General features: G+C 31.4%; 5 protein-coding genes and 1 long non-coding RNA gene across 6 annotated transcripts; 2 read left to right on the top strand and 4 right to left on the bottom strand.

Annotated features, from left to right (window-relative positions):
* Positions 1–735: 735 nt before the first annotated feature.
* Positions 736–4,719, bottom strand: LOC128395464 (zinc finger protein 629-like). The gene is made up of 6 exons (XM_053355893.1): positions 4,398–4,719; positions 3,408–4,075; positions 3,069–3,262; positions 2,371–2,500; positions 1,925–2,125; positions 736–1,836 (listed from the first exon to the last, which is right to left on the bottom strand). Exons 2-6 carry the CDS (start codon positions 3,595–3,597, stop codon positions 1,538–1,540), a joined length of 1,014 nt encoding a protein of 337 aa, XP_053211868.1. The 5' UTR covers positions 3,598–4,075; positions 4,398–4,719; the 3' UTR covers positions 736–1,537.
* A 377-nt stretch (positions 4,720–5,096) lies between these two features.
* LOC128395459 (COP9 signalosome complex subunit 1-like) lies at positions 5,097–7,015 on the bottom strand. Its single transcript, XM_053355887.1, has 2 exons — positions 5,733–7,015; positions 5,097–5,651 (listed from the first exon to the last, which is right to left on the bottom strand). Exons 1-2 carry the CDS (start codon positions 6,939–6,941, stop codon positions 5,406–5,408), a joined length of 1,455 nt encoding a protein of 484 aa, XP_053211862.1. The 5' UTR covers positions 6,942–7,015; the 3' UTR covers positions 5,097–5,405.
* Positions 7,016–7,890: 875 nt separating this feature from the next.
* On the bottom strand, positions 7,891–9,196 carry LOC128395473 (uncharacterized). Its single transcript, XM_053355901.1, has 2 exons — positions 8,639–9,196; positions 7,891–8,562 (listed from the first exon to the last, which is right to left on the bottom strand). Exons 1-2 carry the CDS (start codon positions 8,742–8,744, stop codon positions 8,123–8,125), a joined length of 546 nt encoding a protein of 181 aa, XP_053211876.1. The 5' UTR covers positions 8,745–9,196; the 3' UTR covers positions 7,891–8,122.
* A 1,835-nt stretch (positions 9,197–11,031) lies between these two features.
* LOC128395467 (protein MEMO1-like) lies at positions 11,032–12,553 on the top strand. Its single transcript, XM_053355896.1, has one exon. The coding sequence runs from the start codon at positions 11,274–11,276 to the stop codon at positions 12,171–12,173; it is 900 nt and encodes a 299-aa protein (XP_053211871.1). The 5' UTR covers positions 11,032–11,273; the 3' UTR covers positions 12,174–12,553.
* A 499-nt stretch (positions 12,554–13,052) lies between these two features.
* LOC128395479 (uncharacterized) lies at positions 13,053–14,956 on the top strand. The gene is made up of 2 exons (XR_008326662.1): positions 13,053–13,286; positions 13,395–14,956. It is a non-coding gene; the product is annotated as an uncharacterized LOC128395479 (long non-coding RNA).
* Positions 14,957–15,771: 815 nt separating this feature from the next.
* Positions 15,772–20,364, bottom strand: LOC128395478 (putative uncharacterized protein DDB_G0282133). Its single transcript, XM_053355907.1, has 5 exons — positions 20,095–20,364; positions 19,569–19,825; positions 19,247–19,402; positions 18,445–18,969; positions 15,772–18,413 (listed from the first exon to the last, which is right to left on the bottom strand). Exons 1-5 carry the CDS (start codon positions 20,271–20,273, stop codon positions 17,677–17,679), a joined length of 1,854 nt encoding a protein of 617 aa, XP_053211882.1. The 5' UTR covers positions 20,274–20,364; the 3' UTR covers positions 15,772–17,676.
* Positions 20,365–20,400: the final 36 nt, after the last annotated feature.

Raw genomic sequence — 20,400 nt, 5'->3', positions numbered from 1 at the left:
GAGAAAATGGAATTGATTAAATGGCGAATTTAAGAAATCGAATCAAGGCTCAGATTATCTTCTTCTTCTTCTTCATCTTTATCATTTTTTTCTTTTCATTGACATGAGAGACAGAGAAAAACTCACCTAATTGTATATTCTCTTGATTACCGTTATCTTTTCTTCCATTCGGTTAATTGTTATGGTTTCTTTTTCCATTCTCATCTAAATATCGAATGGAAAAATATTCTTAAAGTAAATTGGGTTTAAATGTTTTCCTTTTTGTTTTGAGAAATTAAATTGCTCCCAGAAAGGAAACTAATTGTTAGTTGATTAGGTTAATTGGGAGTGAAGAAAAAATCAAGTGAACATTTTTACGAATAAACAAATTAACTGATTGTTGGGAATTGATTGTGGTTCCATCTTTTGTTTATTGGAGTTTCTATTGGAACAATTAACTTAATCATTATTAGGGAAAAGTTTTACTATTCGGCTCGATAGAATCAAGAAAAGTTAATTAACTCAATCGAATGATAGTCTTTCAAAAGCTTAATTATTGTAAGAAAAATTCGAAAAAAATTAAATCGAATGTTTGAAATGATCAAAGTTTCGATTTGTATTTGAATACAATTCAAATTTGCTTCTTGTAAATTGCGAATGTAATTGTATTGTAATAATTGGAATAGTTGATTGTAAGGATAAGAAATGTTTTATTTTCATTCTTAAATTGAAACGAACAAAAAAATTCGATAGTAATTAAGTGGGTGGGAAGAGGTGTAATTGTTTTCTATTGTTTTTCCATTTACAATGAACAAAAGAAATGAGGAAGATTTTGTTTAGATTGAGATTCACAAATTAAAAAGATAAAGAGAGAATATAAGATGGAACCTGTTCTGATTTAGATAAATCAGATTGAATTATATCACAGAGCAATTAACAGAATCTCTGATTAACTGCCACAATCCACAAATTAGAAAAACTTGTTATGTTATCCATCTGATTTTCAGTTTTACATGGTATCAACTTTGTAATTTGGAGCAAAGTTTTTTTTTGTTACAATTGTGCTTAGTATTAATGTTGTATATTTGCTTGACAATTTGTTGATTGATTGGTTTTGACTAAATTATGTACAACTAAACATTGCGTTTCGTTAATTTGTTTTTCATTAAGAAATGTGTGTAAAGGTGTTTGTGTGTGTGTGTGAGCTGAGTAAACTCAGTGGCAAAGGAAAAGAGATTGAGAGTAAAGTTGCATTAGTAGTAGATGTTGATGAGAATGATGAAGATGGTGATGATTATAAACAAAGAAAAAAGATAAATTTAACTAGAAGAAGATGATGAGAAAGATGAAGACAATCGAAAAGTATTTGTAAATAAGAAATTGACGAAAAAATCTTTTGACAGTTATTGTTGCTTGTGTGTTTTTTGGCATGTCTTGAAAGGTGATGAATGATGATGAGAAAAAGAGATTCTCATTTAAATTTCATTTATACGTATTAAATTAAATGTGGATGAGATGAGATAATAGTTAAATTATGAGAGGGATAATTTATGTTGCGTCATTGAATATTGGATTGGTGATTATTGTGAATTGATTGATGGCATCCAGTAAGTAGGGAAACTGCATCTTTCCTTGTGACACTAAGAAGAGCAGCATTTGATGATTCAAGGTGATGTTGTCCTTCAAATTTGGCTAATTCAATTTGTGATAGAATTAAAGATTGATTAAGTGAGCCTCGATTAATGTTATTATTCACTTCACGCGCTCTTCTTTCCGCTGCAGCGCAACTAAGAACGATTTGAGCCTCGAATTGATGCCTTGGATTTGTTCTCATTTGTTCCATATGATTTAAGAAATCTGAAGAGAGAGAGAGAGATTAATGATCAGAATGTTGCGATTATAATTTCAACTGAATTGGAGGAGGGTGAGAAACAGGGAGTATTACCTGAGTGTGTGGCAAAATTAATATTGCAAATGGTACATGTTGTGAAATTGTTATTGTTGAATGATGAATTATTTTGTGTTAAATTAAATGCATCAGCATGAACTGTCGATAAATGTTTACGAAGAGATCCTTCATTGGAGTAGCTTCGACCACAAACTGGACAATAATGGACTGCGGGTGGTGGTGGATGTTGATTTCTCTCTGTTTAAGATGTGGTTGAAGGATGATTGTTTTGCAAATGCAATTTTTCATTAGAATGATTAATAAATTAATTGATGTATGAGAAAGAAAGGGATAAAATAGAGAAAGGAGATTACTTATTTAGGAACTTAAGTGAAAGTAATAATAATTATGGATGAAGAATAAAAATCTTTAAGATTTGTATCTTTAAAAGTCAAGCATGTGAATCATGTTTGTGTGTTTTTTAACTTAGAATAGTTGATTACTTGAGTTTTCGTAATTAAATTCGTGTTCCTCTCTCAGGTGATTGATCAGAAGCTGCTTAGATTGGTATTCAACTGAACAAACGGGACAAATATTGCTTGTTGGATTTCTATGGGTACCAGATCCTTTTTGCTGAAAAATCGTGAATAAGAAGCGCACAGGTCAGAGAGAAAAATTAATGACAAGTATATAAATTATCATGGAAACAACATTATTTGTTGATGATAATAAAATATCAACAAAACAAAAGAGCTTAAAGATAATGGCCTCGACCAGAAAAGGATCAATAAACAATTTGGACAGTTTGTTAATCGGATGACGATACACACTAAGAGTAGAGTTGAATAAATAAACAGAAATGATAAAAACTAATGTACTAAGAAGGAGAGAGAGAGAGAAAAAATATGATTTGAAACAAGAAAAACATTACAACACGGGTTGAAGAAGGAAATTGAATAGTTCGACAGGGAGAGAGAGAGAAAATGATTTTTACCAATGAAAAATCATTCGGTTTAAAATGAGTGAAAATGATTGATTGATGGCGAAAGGAAAAGAGTGTTCATTGCATAGCCATAGGTCCTTTTAGTAAAATAAATCTTCAATTATCAAAATGTTTTCGTCAGTTAAACTGTTTGTCCAATTATCCTTATCAAAAGGTCTAAGTGAGGCCAAATATCGATAATATCGGAACGAATCTTACTTTACACTTGTGGGTTAGCAGATTTGCTTGAGCTTTGAAACCCTTTCTGCAAATAACACAATAGTGACACTTATCCCGATCCTTTTCCATTTTTTCTTGGCTTGTCATGTGAGTTCTCATGTGTTGCTGTAAATTACTCAATTGAATAAAGGTACGTCCACAATCAAGATTCGGACATTTATAAGGTCGCTCTCCTGGGTTGGAAAAGAGAAAGTATTGAAAATAAAGAAGAAAAAACATTAGAATCAACGATGAAAAAGATGAAAAAAAACAAAGAATAAAATGAATTGAAATGAGGTGAATAATGAATGAGGCAATAATCATCTGTTAATTGTTTACCTGTGTGTAGCCTTGTGTGCTGTTGAAGATGGCTTAATTGTTTGAAAGATTTATCACAGAATTGACATTTATAAGGTTTCTCTCCAGTATGGATTCTCGAGTGTTGAGCCAATTGGTGGCTGGATGCAAATGATTTAGTACAATTAGCACATTGATGTGGTTTCCGAGAACAATTAACATCAGATGACATGATGAGATGTTTGTTAGAGTAGAATGAGAATTGGCACCGATCTCCTACTTATTACTTTTTTTCTCCCATAAACACACGAACAATTTTTCTATCCTCTATCTCTATCTCTATCTCTCTTTCTACCCAGTTTTAGGTTTTAACTGGTTATCTTCTTGTGGATAAAATGGTAAAAAAAATAGAAAGAAGAAGAGAAGAGAAAAGAAAAGAGAATAGAAAAATAATTCTCATCAAAATGATTCTCCGTCCTGATTGTTGCTGTTTTTTTGTGGTTTGAGATGAAAAGAAAACAAATAAAAAGAAACAACTGTTCACAACCAATGAAGACACAGAATTCAAATTTCAGGGGTAACCCAATGATCGCAATTAACTCCAAGTGATAAACACAGAAAAAGATGAAGAAAAGAAAATCAAATTGACACAAAAAAGAGAGAGAGAGAAAGGGAAGCAGAAGAAAATACAAGCCTAAAAAACTGGTTTTCTAAAAAAGAAAAAGAAGAAGTAAAAAAGAGAGAAAAATAGAAAGAGATGAAAATAGAGAGAAAGAGAGAGAAAGATGATGAGAGATGAAAACAGACAAGGAAAAAAAGAGAGGGAGAGAAGCTTAAAAAAAGCAATTCTCTTGTTTCTCTCTCACTCTCACTCTCTCTTCTGGAAGAGAAAAACTCAAACATGAGTTAATATTTTTATTAAAAAAATTCTCTTTTTCTATAAAAATCTTCTTTCATTTTCTTTTTGTAGAAAAGAATAACTTTTTGTTCTCTTTCTCTCTTTTTTCATTGTTAACGGATAAAAGTACAAACCTAATCGCTGAATTTTGTTTTAATTACTAATCACGAGTAAATCAAATTGTTGATTGTTAATCATTGGTGAACCAAAAATAAGTGAATTTAATTGATCCCTTGCTTGGTTGTAACATTTTCATTTGTAAATATATGAAATGAAATAATCAATGTTTGTATTGTGATCGATGGAGATCAACATGCTAATTAGATGATAATTAAGTGGAATCACAGTTTAAATCACTAGTAATGGTTTTCCAAATTTCACTAGTTTGTAAGAACAATTAATCACATTTTCATACGTTTACTTTTAATTACCTTCATTAAGAAATTGTCATGATAATTGAAAGAAACTAAATGTAAACAAAGAAGATGACAAGAGAAAATAGAATCAATTATCTTCATCATCTTTATTATCTTCTTGTTTTTATCGACATTGAGAGAGAAAAAAACTCACCTAATTGTAGATTCTCTTGATTACCGTTATCTTTTCTTCCATTCGGTTAATTGTTATGGTTTCTCTTTCCATTCTCATCTAAATATCGAATGGAAAAATATTCTTAAAGTAAATTGGGTTTAAATGTTTTCCTTTTTGTTTTGAGAAATTTAATTGCTCCCAGAAAGGAAACTAATTGTTAGTTGATTAGGTTAATTGGGAGTAAAGAGAAAATCAAGTGAATCTTTTTGCAATTAATAAACAAATTAACTGATTGTTGCGAATTTAAATTGATTGTGGTTCCATCTTTTGTTTATTGGAGTTTCTATTGGATGGAACAATTTAAATTTCCAATCTGATTTTTTTAACTCTTGTTAATTCAGTCCAATTAATCTTGGAAATTTGTATTTTTTTTTAATTATTAAAGAGCAAATTGTTGGAGGTAATAAAGTGTGAAACATATTTATATTCATGTAATGGATCAGCCATTTCCATTAATGTTTGATTTGTTTTTTTGTTTAGTTAATTTGCCTTAATAAAAGCGATGATTAGAAAATTTTTATAATCCTTTCTGTTTAAGATTAACATGGTTTTCACTTGGCTGCCACCACTGGTGTTAAATTGTTCTGACCAGTAACAGAATTTGTTCCTTCATCTCCTCTTAATTGTGGTGGACTTCGAACTAAAATATTTCCATTTTCCAACATGGCCGATCTCAGAATCAAAGCTTTCGTTTTCTTTTGCCATTCTTTTCCCATGTTAAATGCTTTCTCAAAGGTAACTGTCCGTTGGTCAACGTCTTTAGCGTAAAGTATTTTATTGTGGGAATCAATACGAGCCTGTTTGAGAGAAGGAGAAAATAAAACAATTTAGAAATGAGAAAAAGATGATTAGGAGAATATCGGAGGAAAAATGTCTACCTGAATTTGTCCGTCCAATATGAGTTGCATCAACTCATTTTCCAAAGCATTTACATTAGTGTTAAATGCTGAGGCCATTTTATTCATATCGGCTGATAAGTAAGGTGAAAAGTATTGTACCAATGCTAGATTACGAATCATATTGTAGAGTATTTTCACATGTGGAGCGAGATAAATGTCTAATAAAAGATTATCCTTCATTTCAGATAATATGGAAAGGCAAGTAGCATATTTAGAGTCGTAAAATTTGGAGATGGCATCTCGTAGTTGAGGTTCCAATTCGAGGAATAATTTAAACGATGAACTTGAGATAACCATTTTGTAAAGATCATTCCTGTTGAAACTAGCAAGTGCACAAAGTCCTCCGTAAATGGCAACATTATTTGGACCTAAAATCTCCCAATAATCTGGTGTGAAATGATCAAAATTAGCAGCTAGGAAATGTTTAGCGGCTGCGATATACTTTTTATTAGCCAAATCAGCTAAACCTGCAGCACAGTTAAGCTTTGTAGCTATGGGACTATTGGATGAATATTCTGGAGTTCCTTCAGCTTTGGATACATAGCTCATCACATGATTCCAATTTTGAGCATAAATACTGACTTTAATCACATTCAAGCACATATTAACTACATGTTTACCACTGGTACAATAGTCTCTTGACCTTGAATAACTTTTCAAGGCATTACTTATGTCACCCATTTTAAGATAATGATCACCGAGATCGTCATGACCACGACGAACACTTTCCTTTATAGAATTGGCTTTATAGTTTTTAAGATCAGTGTCAAGCTTTTCTAAATTACTGGCACCTTTTTTACTTCTTGATTCAATCCAACCAGAATCAATTGGACCAATAATGTTCTCAGGATTTGAGCCTTGTTGTTTAAGAGCTTCAATAAGGCGACAATAGATTTGAGTGTATAAGGTTGTATTAAAGGTTTTCTCTTTAATATAATTGAGAGCCATTTTAAGAGAATCAACTCGAAGGGAGACACAATGATCGGCAATAAATACGAGACGTTGAATTTTAGCCAAATCGGTGTAACAAGAAGCATAACTTTCCAAGTCAAGGGTTGGATTGTCGACCAGATAATTGGAAGAATAAGCTGTATCATTCCAAGTCGAACCAATGTCACCACCTTCAGCAGAACTTCCATCATCCATTGGTAAATCCAATTGCATGGGTTCAACGTTATTAGATGTCATCTTAATTAATTTCAATTAAATTCTCAAAACCAATTCAAATAAAAACAGAGAAAAAAACATTGAAGAAAATAAAGAAAATGAATATCCCAAACCAACCACCAGATGGAAGCACAAAAAATTCTAATGTAGCTTTTGCCATCTTGTGTTACATTTGTTAACTAGAAAAAATCTCGAAATCGTAACAATTTAATTGTTCAATCTGATTTTAAGATGCTGTAAAATACTCTCATATGAATACGTTTGACCACAAATGTCACCTACAAGTCTCTTACGAAAGAAATAATTATGAAACCATTTATTCCAATGTATCGGGGAACCATTACCGTTGATGGAAAATATTTCATTGATATTGACAATTTATTGTGTTCCTTTGAAAACCCAATTATTGTGGACATTAAAATGAGATCAAGGGACAATAATCAAGTTAAAATATATGCAATTAAGAGAACAATTAAGTTCCTCATCAAATCTCGGGTTCCATATTGAAGCAATTAAGGTGAGCAACTTGAAGAAAAACACAAAATAACTTGAAACACAATGTTAAAGTTTAGGTCTTAGCTAAGAATTATCTTTCTCTCTCTTAGCTTCAATTGAGACGACAGAATCAAAACCCTCTACAATCAAAAACTTTTCCTGAGTGAAAACTCGTGATGAGGTGGAAAACGTTTTCCATGAGTTTCTTCCTACTCGGCGGGACCAGTTAAATGCTCTTGCTGGTCAAAATTCAATCAATACACGGATCACATAACATGGGGCTCTAAAGGAGTTTCGGCCGGTTAATCTTAAATTATTTGCAAATGTTTCTATTATTTATAGTATTTAAGATCATCATTTTTGATAAATGTACGAAGATTAGTTATTTTTGCTTAATAATTATAAATTCTTATCATTTCTAGCCAATAACTTCAAATTTTCGAAGAAAAATTGACAATTGTTTCTCGATCAGTTTTAAAAACGTTACAGTTTTTATTTTTCGATGATTGATTTAATCGATTTTTTAATTGTCTAATATTATTTCTTAGATTAGTAAGCATCGCTTTAATTATCATGATACACTTTTTCTTTTTTTGATTACGATGAGATTTCATGAGTAATTCGTGAGTAATTCGTAAGTTTCATGAGTTTTAATGAAGAGAGAGAGAGAGAGAGAGACAAGATTTTTGTAATAATTAGATGAATAACTAACTTAATCCATATCGAATCGCCTTGTTATTGTAAGAGATACCTCGACGTTCAGCAATCTCCATTAATAGACGGGCAATATCGCCCGCTTTCAACTGAGCTTCCGGATATTTTTTCCATTTTTTGCCACCCTTGTATCGAACCTTTTCCTGCATTGAGCCACTTCGTAGCTTTCGTGATTTACTCTGACCATTTCCTGCTCTTTTACCTTCCGATGTTATTGTTGTCATGATAAGTCCGAAAGGTTCACCAGAGGAGGAGGAATATGATTGTAAAGGTGAAGATGAGGGGGATGAGTGTGATTCTTGAACATGGCGATAAAGTTGGTCAACATTTCGCAAACTATCAGGAATAAATGTCGGAAAACCATTGGCGTTAATTAGATAAGATTGTCTTGAATCCAATTTATCATCTATCACATTATTAACTGATTCCGAAACTTAAATTATCGAACAACGAAAAAGACAAAAAGTTAATCATTTGCTTTAGAAATTAAAGTCGATTATTCAACTTACCTGGATAATCAATCGCACCATCCACCTTGTTGGTACACTCAAAGATTTGGTAAAACAATAATGTCAATTGGAAGATACCAAATGAGTACGATAAGTGTAAGGTCATTTTGCCGAACCAAATGAAAGAAAGGGGGGAAAAGTGTAACTTTTGGGAAAATTTAAAATTTTCGAATCACAGAAATGTAAAGTTCTAATTCATATCAATATCAACAATACAATTAACGAAATGAAACAATTTATTAATATTTTTCCATGAGATTTGAACAAACTGTTTAAACTTATATTGTGTTAACGAAATGTTTTATCTTTGAATCTGTTTGATTGTTGGTTGATGATCACAATCAAAAAGTGACCTTAACGATTTCGACGCATGAATTTAAAGACAAAAAAAGTGAGAGGTAGAAAATACTGACCATCGGTCAAGGAAGATTTTTATTTTTAGTTAATCAGACTAAAGGACTAAAAGCAAGAACGAGAAATAGCAATTTTGGACAATTACATTTTCGATGATTAAAATTATCGGGAGAAAGGTTTTTCTTTTCTTGACCACTCAAAGTAAACTCAATCATCGTTTTATTTAATGGTAAAAGTATAACAAACACATCAAGTTAATCACTTTAATAATTGTTGACATTGGTCATCAAAAGTAAAGGTCAACCCTGTAGAGAAATTATTTCTTCCACTGTGTCAACTTTTACCGTTATCTTTTCACCTGACAAATTATAAGTTCACCTTAAGGTAATATTTACTCAGCTAATTCTTGACAAACTTACATTGATAATCCAATGGAATCAATTGTTTCGGTTAATCTTTGTTCACAATTGTTTTACTGATTAATTTTTCTTTTCATTTTACTACTTTAATTAGACACAATTCTCGAGCTAATCAATCGATGTCTCTGAACAATTAGCTTTCTAACGAAACATTTTCATTTATCATTATTTTCCCTTTTAGAGTTCTCATAATTTAATAATGAATAGAGTAGTTTATTGCTGCTTTTGTTTTAAGTTTCAAGTTAAAATCTATGATTTAATTTGATTTCATTTCAATCAACAGTCAATTTTATCAGTCTAATTGTTTTTTGATTTTATTACGAGTCAATAAATTTCAAGATCAAGGTGATTGGGTCAAAATTGAAGCTCCGTTTTTTTAATGTTAACGTTTTTAATGGTTTTTAAATTGTCCATCTAACAATTATCTTCAATTTGAAACACCTCAATTATTATTAATAATGGAGACTTAATTAAGTCTCAATGAAAGGAAGAGATGGAAAATCTAATCATTTATTTTTACGCCAATAGGCTAATGCTTTGCACTTTTACTCTTTCTGAGAAATGAGACCCCGAGGGCACTGAACTGACCGTTTAATTGACTTGATTCATTCCTTGAAATAGTGGATCCAATTGACTTGTTGGTTTGTTTCGAGTTTTAATTTCTCTTTGTTCGTTTACGAGAGTTAATTCGGTAGACATATTTAATTTTGGAAGTTTAAATTTTCCAATAACAAGTAACAAGTACTCATCGAGTTTTCATTTCTTATTTTAGTTAACTGATAGATAATAATTGATTGTTAGATGTCATTTGATGTCCGAGAAAAAGTTACTCTTATTAGGATGAAGATAATTATTGAATAATCATGGAGCCATAAAGTAATAGGAAAACGAAAACTTTATCAACAATTAGATGTTAGCATAAGCGTTTGGTTTTCGATCTCAATTCGGTCGGTAATGCAATCGCTTTCGAGCAAATCCTGAATCTTTTATTCAAATATTTAGAAGGGTTCGAAGCAGATCAGATCTTGACAATTGAATCGAGTTTCTAGGACTCATGGTTAACGGGAAAATCCAAAGCAAAAGTTGCTGAATTTCCCTCAAGCAGAATAAGAATTCAGGTAAGTAGCTCCATCTATTGGCGATGGAAATAAATATTCACCAGTTTTTCTAAAATCGTTGAAACAATTAACGAATGTTTGATTTAATTGTTCAATAATTAACTTATCATCATTTGTCAATTAAAATTAATCTATTTAAAAGTGATTGACAATCTTTACTGTCAATCTGGTGATAAATTCTCGACCAATTTAAATTTAATTCAACAGTTAAAACGAATCTAATCTTTGTCAATTTCTATTCGATTGATCAATTCACAAATTTTTCTCACCTTTTCTATATTTATAACAATTACTACATTTTATTACTTCTTTAACTTAATTAAAAGTGAACATTGAAACAACAACTGTGATGATGATTACGTGATTAATTAAGGGAAAAAATTTCGCAAAAAGTTAATCAACATGAAAGAGAATTAAATTCTTTTCTTGTTGACATTTTCATCGATTCAATATGGAGGAAAAATCAAAGTATCGATATTCTATTCGATCCTTTTGGTATCTTTTTCTTCTTTGTGATTCAACAACAAAAGCAAAAATTTTCTTTCTTTCGGGTTTCATTGATTAGAGAAAATCATCTGTGATTTAAAATCCACTTTTGGTTTTAATTCTTTTTAATTAATCTGAAAGTGGACTAATTTACTGTTCTCTCTTGGAGAATATTTTCTTTTTTCCTTGTGTTATTTCAATCGATCAATTTGATTGTGAACTATTTTTTTTTTATAGAAACAAAAAGAAAATTGGAAAATGAGTCACGAACGAAACTTGATTCGGAAAGCATCTCATTCTGAAACTTGGTATACCTCATCAGAAAGAGAATTAAGGTCACAATTGGACAATTGGCTGACCCGAGCTGGAGAAAGTGTTTATGGTCCTGCCAGGGCGATTATCGCTCCACACGCAGGTTACCAATACTGTGGTTCTTGTGCTGCTCATGCATATAAAGAAATTAATCCAACCATCGTAAAGAGAATATTTATTCTTGGACCTTCCCATCATGTAAGATTATCTGGTTGTGCTCTTTCTCCAGCCAAATCATGTAAAACCCCGTTAGGTGATCTAAAAGTGGACCGAGCTACTTACGAAACACTTTACAAAACTGGAGCCTTTGAAGAGATGTCCCTTGAAACGGATGAAGATGAACATAGTATTGAGATGCATTTACCATTTATTGCCAAAGTAATGGAAGGACATGATTTCCAAATAGTACCCGTGATGGTTGGTTCATTGTCTAGTGAAAAAGAAGCTTTGTATGGCCGATTATTTGCTCCATTCCTTTCAAATGAAGAGAATTTTTTTGTCATTTCATCGGATTTTTGTCACTGGGGATCCCGATTTAAGTATCAATACTATGATCCTTCTTGGGGAGAAATTTATCAATCCATTCAGAAACTTGATGAAATGGGAATGAAAATAATCGAGAAAACCTCACCCAAAGAGTTTACCTCTTACCTTAAAGACTATGGTAATACCATTTGTGGCCGTCATCCAATAGGAGTTTTACTCAACGCTATTCATCATTTAAACACCAATGAGAATCACAATATAACAATTAAATTTCTCAACTATGCCCAATCAACCCGATGTGTCTACAAACAAGATTCATCTGTCAGTTATGCTGCTGCTTCTATCCGATTTAATCGATGATAATCAAATCAACAAATTTCATACAAATTTACAAAAACCTAAAGTTCAATAATGTGACCAAAATAACCGTTACCTTATTGAGATATGAGATACAAAAAAAACAGAGCTCAGTCTTTGATTTCCTTTTCTACTACAGGTACTTATCATTAAATCAACTAACCATATAAATAGCAATGGTCATCATAATCATCTTTAAATCATCAACAAAAAAGACCATAATAACAAATACACTCACATACAAATCAACTTTAATCCAACTGTAATAAAGAACCAAAAACAATAACTCAACAATAACAAAAAGAAACATTTTAACTTAAGTGCCTGTAAATGATTAATATTCAACGGAAATAATATAAGAAATTAATTTAACCTTCATGGAATCAGGTCTTTGGGTGAATGAACAATTTACTGTTAACAAAGAAGAAAAAAATAGAAAAAAAACTTCTTTTACTATTTTTTTGTCGTCGTTCTAATGGATTAATTTGACAATAGAAACAAAAATCAACAATTAACCAGATAGAATTAACCTTGATTAATTAGGTCCTTGGGTGAATGAACATAAATCTGATAATAGCAATACCATTTAATTGTCACAACCCAAAGATAAAACCGTTAAAGGTACTAAATTATTGTACGGAAAACACCAATAGTTTTCATGGTCTCACCTGGATCATCATAATCTTAATCTCTCCCTCCCTCTCACTCACTCACTCTCCCTGATTAAACTCAAATCTAATCATTAAAAAAAGATTAATGAATTCAAGGTGGACAAGAAATTCAATATCACCAAGCACGTTGATAGTAAACATAATTATCTTCCCAAAGATTGAACTCACTTTTCCTCTGGTAATTTAACAAACAATTAACAAAACGAAGAGAGAGAGAGAGAGAGAGAATTAAAATAAATTAATTTGATACTTTTCTCCAGGTAAGTGATTAATATATAAACCAAATTAACAGACGTCATTTAACCAGTTTCGTTGATCGGATGTTGTTGTTGTTGTTGTTGTTGATTTGATCGCATGTTGATTGTTAAACTAAAAATAAATTCACTGATTAATGTTAATTGGAGACAATTAGAAAAAGGTAAACAAAGAAAAGAAAGTGACCAAGGTGAATACGTTTTCTAATATTAAATGAAATTGTCTCCTCCTTTTTTCATTCTCATTTTCCAATTAATATTAATACTTTTTTCATCTCTACTTTCTGTTGATTTTCAAGTTTACTCGCGAGAGAAACATTAATCTGTATCTTTCTGCCATTTCGTCTCACTTTCCCTTGTTAATTTAATTCTCTTCCATTGGAATAATTTAAAAATCTATCGTAATTAATTTATATCTTTTCCATCAATTTTTCCATCAAAATGAAACATCTCTTCGTGTTTACAGTTCTCAGTTTTCTCCAGCCATTAATAGTTCATGCATCGTTCATGATGATTCTTACATTTCTCCAAAAGGTTCGTTCATGGTTTGGAATCGGTGACACTGGACCAAGAATAATTGACTATCCAATGGCTCTATCATAACCCTTGACCCTTTAACCGTTTCTCTATTCCAACAAATGACCTTTTCCTCTCAACGAACCGGTGAATCGATCATCAAACCGTAACTTTGTCTTTCAATCTCAAAGCTCATTCTCAGTCTCTCTCTTGTTTACCTCCATTGGAGATAAGTTGATGATGAGAAAATCAAGTCAATGACATAAACTTTTTTTCTTCTTCTATTCAATTAATTGTGTGTACTTATTGTTTGTTTAGTTTAATTAATCGACAATTGATCTCACAATAGTTTCCTTATTCTTATTTAACAGTCAAAAGTAAAACTGACCATTAACGTCACCATTAAGATTGACCATTGATGACATTTCTCTCCATCAGCTTTTACTATTTACAAATGTTTATCTCATCATTTTCTATTGTTGGTAATTAACTAATTGTGTCGCTATGGATTCCAGTTTATGTGCATCATACAAATATTAGGAGAAAAAAAATTATCTATTATGATCAATTTGTTAGTGACCTACAACTTTTGTTGTAATTGTGATTTCCATTCATCATCAACATGTTAAAACAATCATCAGTCTCATCATCGGCCAACAATCAACTAAATTAGTTAAACAGGATCAACAACAACAAACCCAACTGGTTATTCAACAAAAAGCAACAACAACAACACCTTTACGTTGTTAGGATAGAGTTTCAATCAACATTGAATTTCATTGTGTCGCTCAAACAATTAGCTGATTTTCCATCGATAATTTCTATCACAATTACAATTGTCAATCGACAATAGATTTGTAATCATTTCTCTCTCTCTCTCTCTCTCATTATCTGTGTATATATTAATTGACTCTCGATATCATCTATGTTTCAGATGATTAAATAAATGGGTGTGATGAGGATAAAATAATAACCTAATGATTTTCCCTGTAAAAAACTTGGTCTCACTCAATTGAAAGAACAACAATCAACTAAACCATGGAGTTAACGATAACAATTAACTAATAGCGATGGAAATTGAATCGACAATAAATTTTATATATTAAACAACAACAACAACAAGAGTAAATGTGATCAGCTTTGATGGAAATGATTAACCGATTTTAATCTGTAATTCATATGATTACTATTCATCAATTCACTTGTAATTTATTAATTATCATCATTAACTTTCATGACTAATAACAATTATTTTCATTTTTGTTTCCCTGTTTGTATTGATTATTTTATGGTAACTAAACAAAAACTTAATTTTCTATCAAATAAAAACTTTTATATTAGTTAATCTTGACAATTGCGAAGGTGAATTAAGAGATTTTAGTTAATCATCGTTAGTTAATGATATGTTATTAGTGAAATAATCAGCAAAAAGTAAGGGAAAAAAAGACAAAACAAAAAAAGATAAAGTTGATGAGTCGATGAAGATGAAGATAAAACTGATGAGGATGAAGATGAACAGGTAACTTTTTTCCTTCTTTCTCTCTAATTGTTGACCAAAAATGACATGAAAAGTGACAATTTACCATCATGATGATGAGAAGAAGAAGATAACAAACCTACAGTGTGGCTCTTTATGCTGAAGTGAAGTTTAAAGTCACTTGGACGATCGCGTTTTTAAAAGGTTCGAACTCTGGTTGGAAGAAAAAATGAAAAAGTTCGAGCCGATCAATGAACAGTCCAGTGAACTTTTCTTCTAGGTGGTAAAAAGATCTAAACCCACATCACTAAGAATTAGCTGTAAGGTTCGAACATTTATTCTGTTCGATAAATTGTTTCGCAACGAACGTGCAAGTTGATCTTTGCTCAATCAACAATTGACTCGCAATTGTAAGTCAATCGAAAAGCATTTGATGGATTCTAAGGTTGGCTCATGAAATTATCTTCATATTTACAATCGCTGGTGAGTTTCGGTTCGTTGATTACTTTAGGTCACCGATTTCGTAGGGTCGATAAAACAAATCCACTGATTCAAAACTAATATTCAAATTTAAAGTTTTTCTTTCACAATTATCTCAATATGAGCTCTTTAAGAGATGATAAAAAGTGAATGATAACTTAACCATAATACAAGTGAACAATTAAAAATTGATTTCAAACAAATTCTAAGGTATTCAGATGATTTATTTGATTCACTTGATAATCTCTATAAAGTAATCTACCGATTTACGATTACAATGAAAACACCCTAAGGGCGATTGTCACCCGGTAGAAGCCATGATTATGTTTACAAAGTTAATACAAGTAAAATTCAATGGCAGAAATGGACGGTGATATCGTTTAATCATCATGGTGATTAAATTAATTCGGTTAGTAGGAATTGGAATGAGATAAGAATGATCAGTTTGAGAAAGAGGGAGAAGATGATAAAACTTAAGAGCATAAATGTATATATGTGTGTGTGTGGATGAGAAAACAAGATGATGATGACGATGACGATGACGATGAGAAAGAAGAAAAAAACTTTTTGCCAGCGAGAAAGAAAAGTAAGAGAAGATAAATAAGAAGATGAAGAGGGAGGAAAGGGAGAGAGAGAGAGAGAGAAAGGAAAAAAAGAGAAATAAAATTTTCAGTAAGAAGATGAGGAGGAGGAAAAGGTCGTTAACATGAAGAGATGAAGTAGCTAATGTGCAACTAAACGTGAAAAGATGTTGGGAAGAGGAAGAACCAGTTCGTATGATGAAGACAGGGAGGGAAATGGTGGTGATGGTGGTTGGAGTTGAAGATTAGTTGACTGAGAGATGAGGAGTTTCTTGAATACAAGAATTGTTCATGTTTACAATCAACTGATTGTGTGTGTGAAAGAGGATGAAGAAAATGTCAACATCATCAATTACATGTAATGAGATGAGATTTTCTGTTCGCCTCTTCGCATGAAACAATGAGAAGAAAATCTTGTTGATATTTTTGTTTTTCTTTCTTTTTTCAAATTTTTCTGTTCTTTTCCATTTTAAAATCAATTTTTGTCCATTTAAATTCAATGGTAATTGTTGTTAATTTGATGTATTGGAAGGTCATTTTCAGGATTATCGTTTTGGTTTTACAATTTTCTTTATAAATTAATTGTTTTCATTTTTTTATCATCAGCTGAACTTTTCAAGATTTTTCCATCTCAATGAAATACTTTGTGAAAAGTTGATTTGGTTTTAAGTATTTCAAAGGTTGACAATTAATCCATTTTTTTTGTTTCATTTTAAATGAAATTTACACAGTTTTTTAGTTTGGTTTCTTTTTTTGTTCAATGAAAATAATATTCAATTGATAGGGAGAGAGAGAGAAAGAAAGAAGATAATGGATAAAGTTGTGAATGATTGGGTGGGTCATTTGGTTAAGATGGAAAATGAACAAACAGATATTCGAAATTGTTGTTTCAAGAATTGATTAGAAGAGAGAATAAAAGAAAAAGAGAGAGAGAGAGAGAGACTGTTGTATGATTCGTCTTTTAGAGTTGATGCCAAATCTTATTAGAAGGGAGTGAATAATTTAGTTGATTTAACTCCAGGCGATGATGAGATGAGACGATAAGTTTATCTCGCAAATTGGTGCAAATGTTGTAATAATTTTCTATTTTTTTCTTTCTCAGAAAAAGATTGATGCTTTTTCTTCACAGCAAAAAAAAGTGAAAAATATAAGAGATAAAGTCAAGCATATGTATAAAACAACAGATTAGAAAATGAGTTTTTTGTTGTTGTGTGTATGATGAATGGTGTTGATAGTTGTGTGTGTGTTTGTTAAATGTTACGTGTGATGATTGAATGAAGGAGAAGCGTGAAGAAAGAGAGAGAGAGAGAGAAAAGTCAAAATGATTTAGATTCCCATCAACGGATAGAGCTTTTTGAGAAGATGTTGTGTTTGGTGGTTAAACTGATTTTCCAATATATATTTTTGCATTTTTTTAGTCATGATATTGTTGAATTTAAGGTAATAATGATTAACGTAGATTAGTTGATAAAGAACGACAAATGATAAATATATGTTAGTTGTCTAAAGTTGATTAATTTGGAGACATCAATCGATTCGAGATTTTTTTTCTAATGATCCATTGTCTTCCAGTCCATCACCATCACTAGATGTTATCTCTTCCAAAGGTCTTTTTATACTGTTACTTGATACAACCAATCCATCAACCGATGAACAAACGGTATTACAATTAATTTCACTATCAATTTTATCAATCTTTTTACAATCATCTCCATTACTATTACTAATAACAGAGTGGCCATTGATAATCGATGAGCTTGCATCACCTTCGGTAATATCCACTGGGACTGCTACTTGATGAGGTGGTAATGGTAAAGGTGGTAAACAAGATGAGGTTGTCGATACATCAGAAGAGGTAATAACATTGATATTAATGTTATTACTGTTCATGTTCATGTTCATGTTCATGTTCATGTTACTGTTACTGTTATTCATATTATTCATATTGTTGTTGGTGTTGTAGTAATTACTCATATTGTTGATGTTTAGAGTTGTGGTTGTGGGGATATTCAAGGTGGTAGTTGTAGTTGTAGATGCCGATGATGATAGAGATGAAGATGATGATGAAGATGAAGAAGTAGTAGTGGTAGTATTATTATTAGTACTAATCATTGAAAGGTTGGTGGGTCCATCCAAAGTATTATCGGCTGTATTATCTGTTGTACTGTTATTCAAATCATCAGAACTTAAATTTGAGTAACTCAAGTTACTACTATTATCTCCATTTGTAATTAATTGTTGACGACAATTATCATCTCCTCCTCCTCCTACAATACATCTCATCACTTCTCATACCATCTTTACTATCCTCAATACAATTATAAGCGCTATTATTATTATTACTATTACTACAATTTCTGTTGTTATTTGTAGTGTTGTTACTCTTGTTAGTCATTCTATTAGAATTGGTTCCATTATTTTTACGAACCTCATCTAAACTTCGACTATCCTCATCTTCCACTTCAGAAGCGTTAGAAACTCCCAAAGATATATTGGAATCTTCGTCTAATACTTTGTCACCATTTCTTCTAGAAGTAGATGTTGTGGTTGTTGTTGTTGTTGCTGATGTTGTTTCTGAAGACGATGCTGATGCTGAGACTGATGTTGCTGATGAAGATGATGATGATTTAACATGAGAATCACCATTGTTTTTACTTAAATTTTTTACTTCAACTTCATCTGATCCTGTTTCCTCTATTTCATCTTCCAATCCTTCAGGAGTAGGCATGTTATCCAATAAATTAAGTTTCATCTCTTTAATCCAATAATGTGTCCATAAAGTCAATTCTACCTTGTGTGGTGTCCATTTAGCACTTGGATCTATTATTACAATTAATTAATTAATTAAATAGAATAATAATAAGTATTTAATATTCTAATTAAAATACAAAATAATAATATTTAGTTAAATTGAAATGACCTTTAAGATACACTCAATTCTGTATTCACTATAACACTTATATAATAAATGGTATGGAAGCATTTTTACCAGAATTTATTCCGGTTCAACTTATCCACAAATATATTAACATTTCAATCACTGAAATATTGTAGTAAATTAATATTGCGATGATAAGAAATTGATTATGATATTTACCTGCAGCTTGTAGCCTCTCACAACAGGCTTTAATTTGGTCAGCAAAAGCCATAAATTCATTGATGGAATAATTTGTATTCTCAATTCCTGGTACAGAGACTAAACATTCATCTGCCATGAAAGGACAAATCTCTGGGAAACAAGCACATAGAATAGCTGAAAAAAATCAAAAAGAAAAAACATATAAAATCACCCGTATCGATTATTTTTTACTTTCAGCATAAGACCAAAAGTGCTGAGTTACTGTTACTTTGTAATATTTTCGCCGATAATATGAAAGAATATCTATGATGAAAAGCGAAAAATAAGATAAGTTAGTTACCTGATGCCGTGGCAACACCAATTCCTTTAAGGTTAACAAGGGCGGAAATAGCGCCTTGGAGATTCGTTGGACATTTCTTAAAAGCTTTGGTGGAGGCTTGTTTCACGGCGAGTTCAGTGTTTATCCGAACCAGATCCAAAAGACCAGCCCGATTTTTGGTTCGCAAAAATTTCCACTTAGTAATCTGAACCAATTCCTCATACCTTACATGTTTATCTTTACGCGACTGTAATATTTTCGGCAATTCTTCTTGATACCTAAACAAGAAATAAAACCGGTAAAATTGATTAAAACAACAACAACAAGAAAAAACGAAAAAAAAATCAAAGAGAAAAATAGAAAAAAGAAACGAGAGAATATATAAAATGGGAAGAAAGACAGAGCAAGTTAAGAGAAAACCAAAGAGAAGAAGAGAAAAAACCCAATTTAGACAAAGAAGAGAAAGAGAAAAAGGAAAGAGAGAAAGAAAGAAAAGAGAGAGAAAGAAAATGGAAAAAGAGAAAAAGAATAAAACAAAAAGACTTACCAATCATCCAATTTAATCGCATCTTGAGGTCCACTTTTTTTCGATCCTCTGGTTACCTGAGCTCGAATCTTAAACACTTGTTTGTATTGTGACAAAACAAAAAGCCATTGATCACAATTCGCTTTAGAAAAAAACTTAACCGTAGAATCGTTAATAGAAGCAGCCATTGGAGCCATCATAGAGTAGAGACTAAAAAGAGATGATCATCATCCAAACTGATTTTCTCTTCTCTTCTTCTCTTCTTCTCTTCTCTTCTCCTCTCACTGAAAACCTGCTCTACCGGGTGGGTTACAGTTTCTCTCAAGC

This window comes from Panonychus citri, unplaced genomic scaffold (assembly GCF_014898815.1).
Source record: "Panonychus citri isolate SS breed McGregor unplaced genomic scaffold, ASM1489881v1 Contig00141, whole genome shotgun sequence".
Taxonomy (NCBI): domain Eukaryota; kingdom Metazoa; phylum Arthropoda; class Arachnida; order Trombidiformes; family Tetranychidae; genus Panonychus; species Panonychus citri.
Note: the sequence above shows the minus strand (reverse complement) of the source record. Positions and strands in the feature narration are given on the sequence as shown.

Coding starts and splice junctions, on each gene's coding strand:
- LOC128395473 (XM_053355901.1), bottom strand. CDS start 8,744: ATGACCTTACACTTATCGTACTCATTTGGTATCTTCCAATTGACATTA. Junction 8,563..8,638: donor TGGTGCGATTGATTATCCAG/GTAAGTTGAATA, acceptor CGATAATTTAAG/TTTCGGAATCAGTTAATAAT.
- LOC128395467 (XM_053355896.1), top strand. CDS start 11,274: ATGAGTCACGAACGAAACTTGATTCGGAAAGCATCTCATTCTGAAACT.
- LOC128395478 (XM_053355907.1), bottom strand. CDS start 20,273: ATGATGGCTCCAATGGCTGCTTCTATTAACGATTCTACGGTTAAGTTT. Junction 18,970..19,246: donor TGAGAGGCTACAAGCTGCAG/GTAAATATCATA, acceptor TTGTAATAATAG/ATCCAAGTGCTAAATGGACA. Junction 18,414..18,444: donor TATTGAGGATAGTAAAGATG/GTATGAGAAGTG, acceptor GTATTGTAGGAG/GAGGAGGAGATGATAATTGT.
- LOC128395464 (XM_053355893.1), bottom strand. CDS start 3,597: ATGTCATCTGATGTTAATTGTTCTCGGAAACCACATCAATGTGCTAAT. Junction 3,263..3,407: donor GCACACAAGGCTACACACAG/GTAAACAATTAA, acceptor TTTCCAACCCAG/GAGAGCGACCTTATAAATGT. Junction 2,126..2,370: donor ATTTAATTACGAAAACTCAA/GTAATCAACTAT, acceptor CATCTTAAACAG/AGAGAAATCAACATCCACCA.
- LOC128395459 (XM_053355887.1), bottom strand. CDS start 6,941: ATGACATCTAATAACGTTGAACCCATGCAATTGGATTTACCAATGGAT. Junction 5,652..5,732: donor TATTGGACGGACAAATTCAG/GTAGACATTTTT, acceptor TCTCTCAAACAG/GCTCGTATTGATTCCCACAA.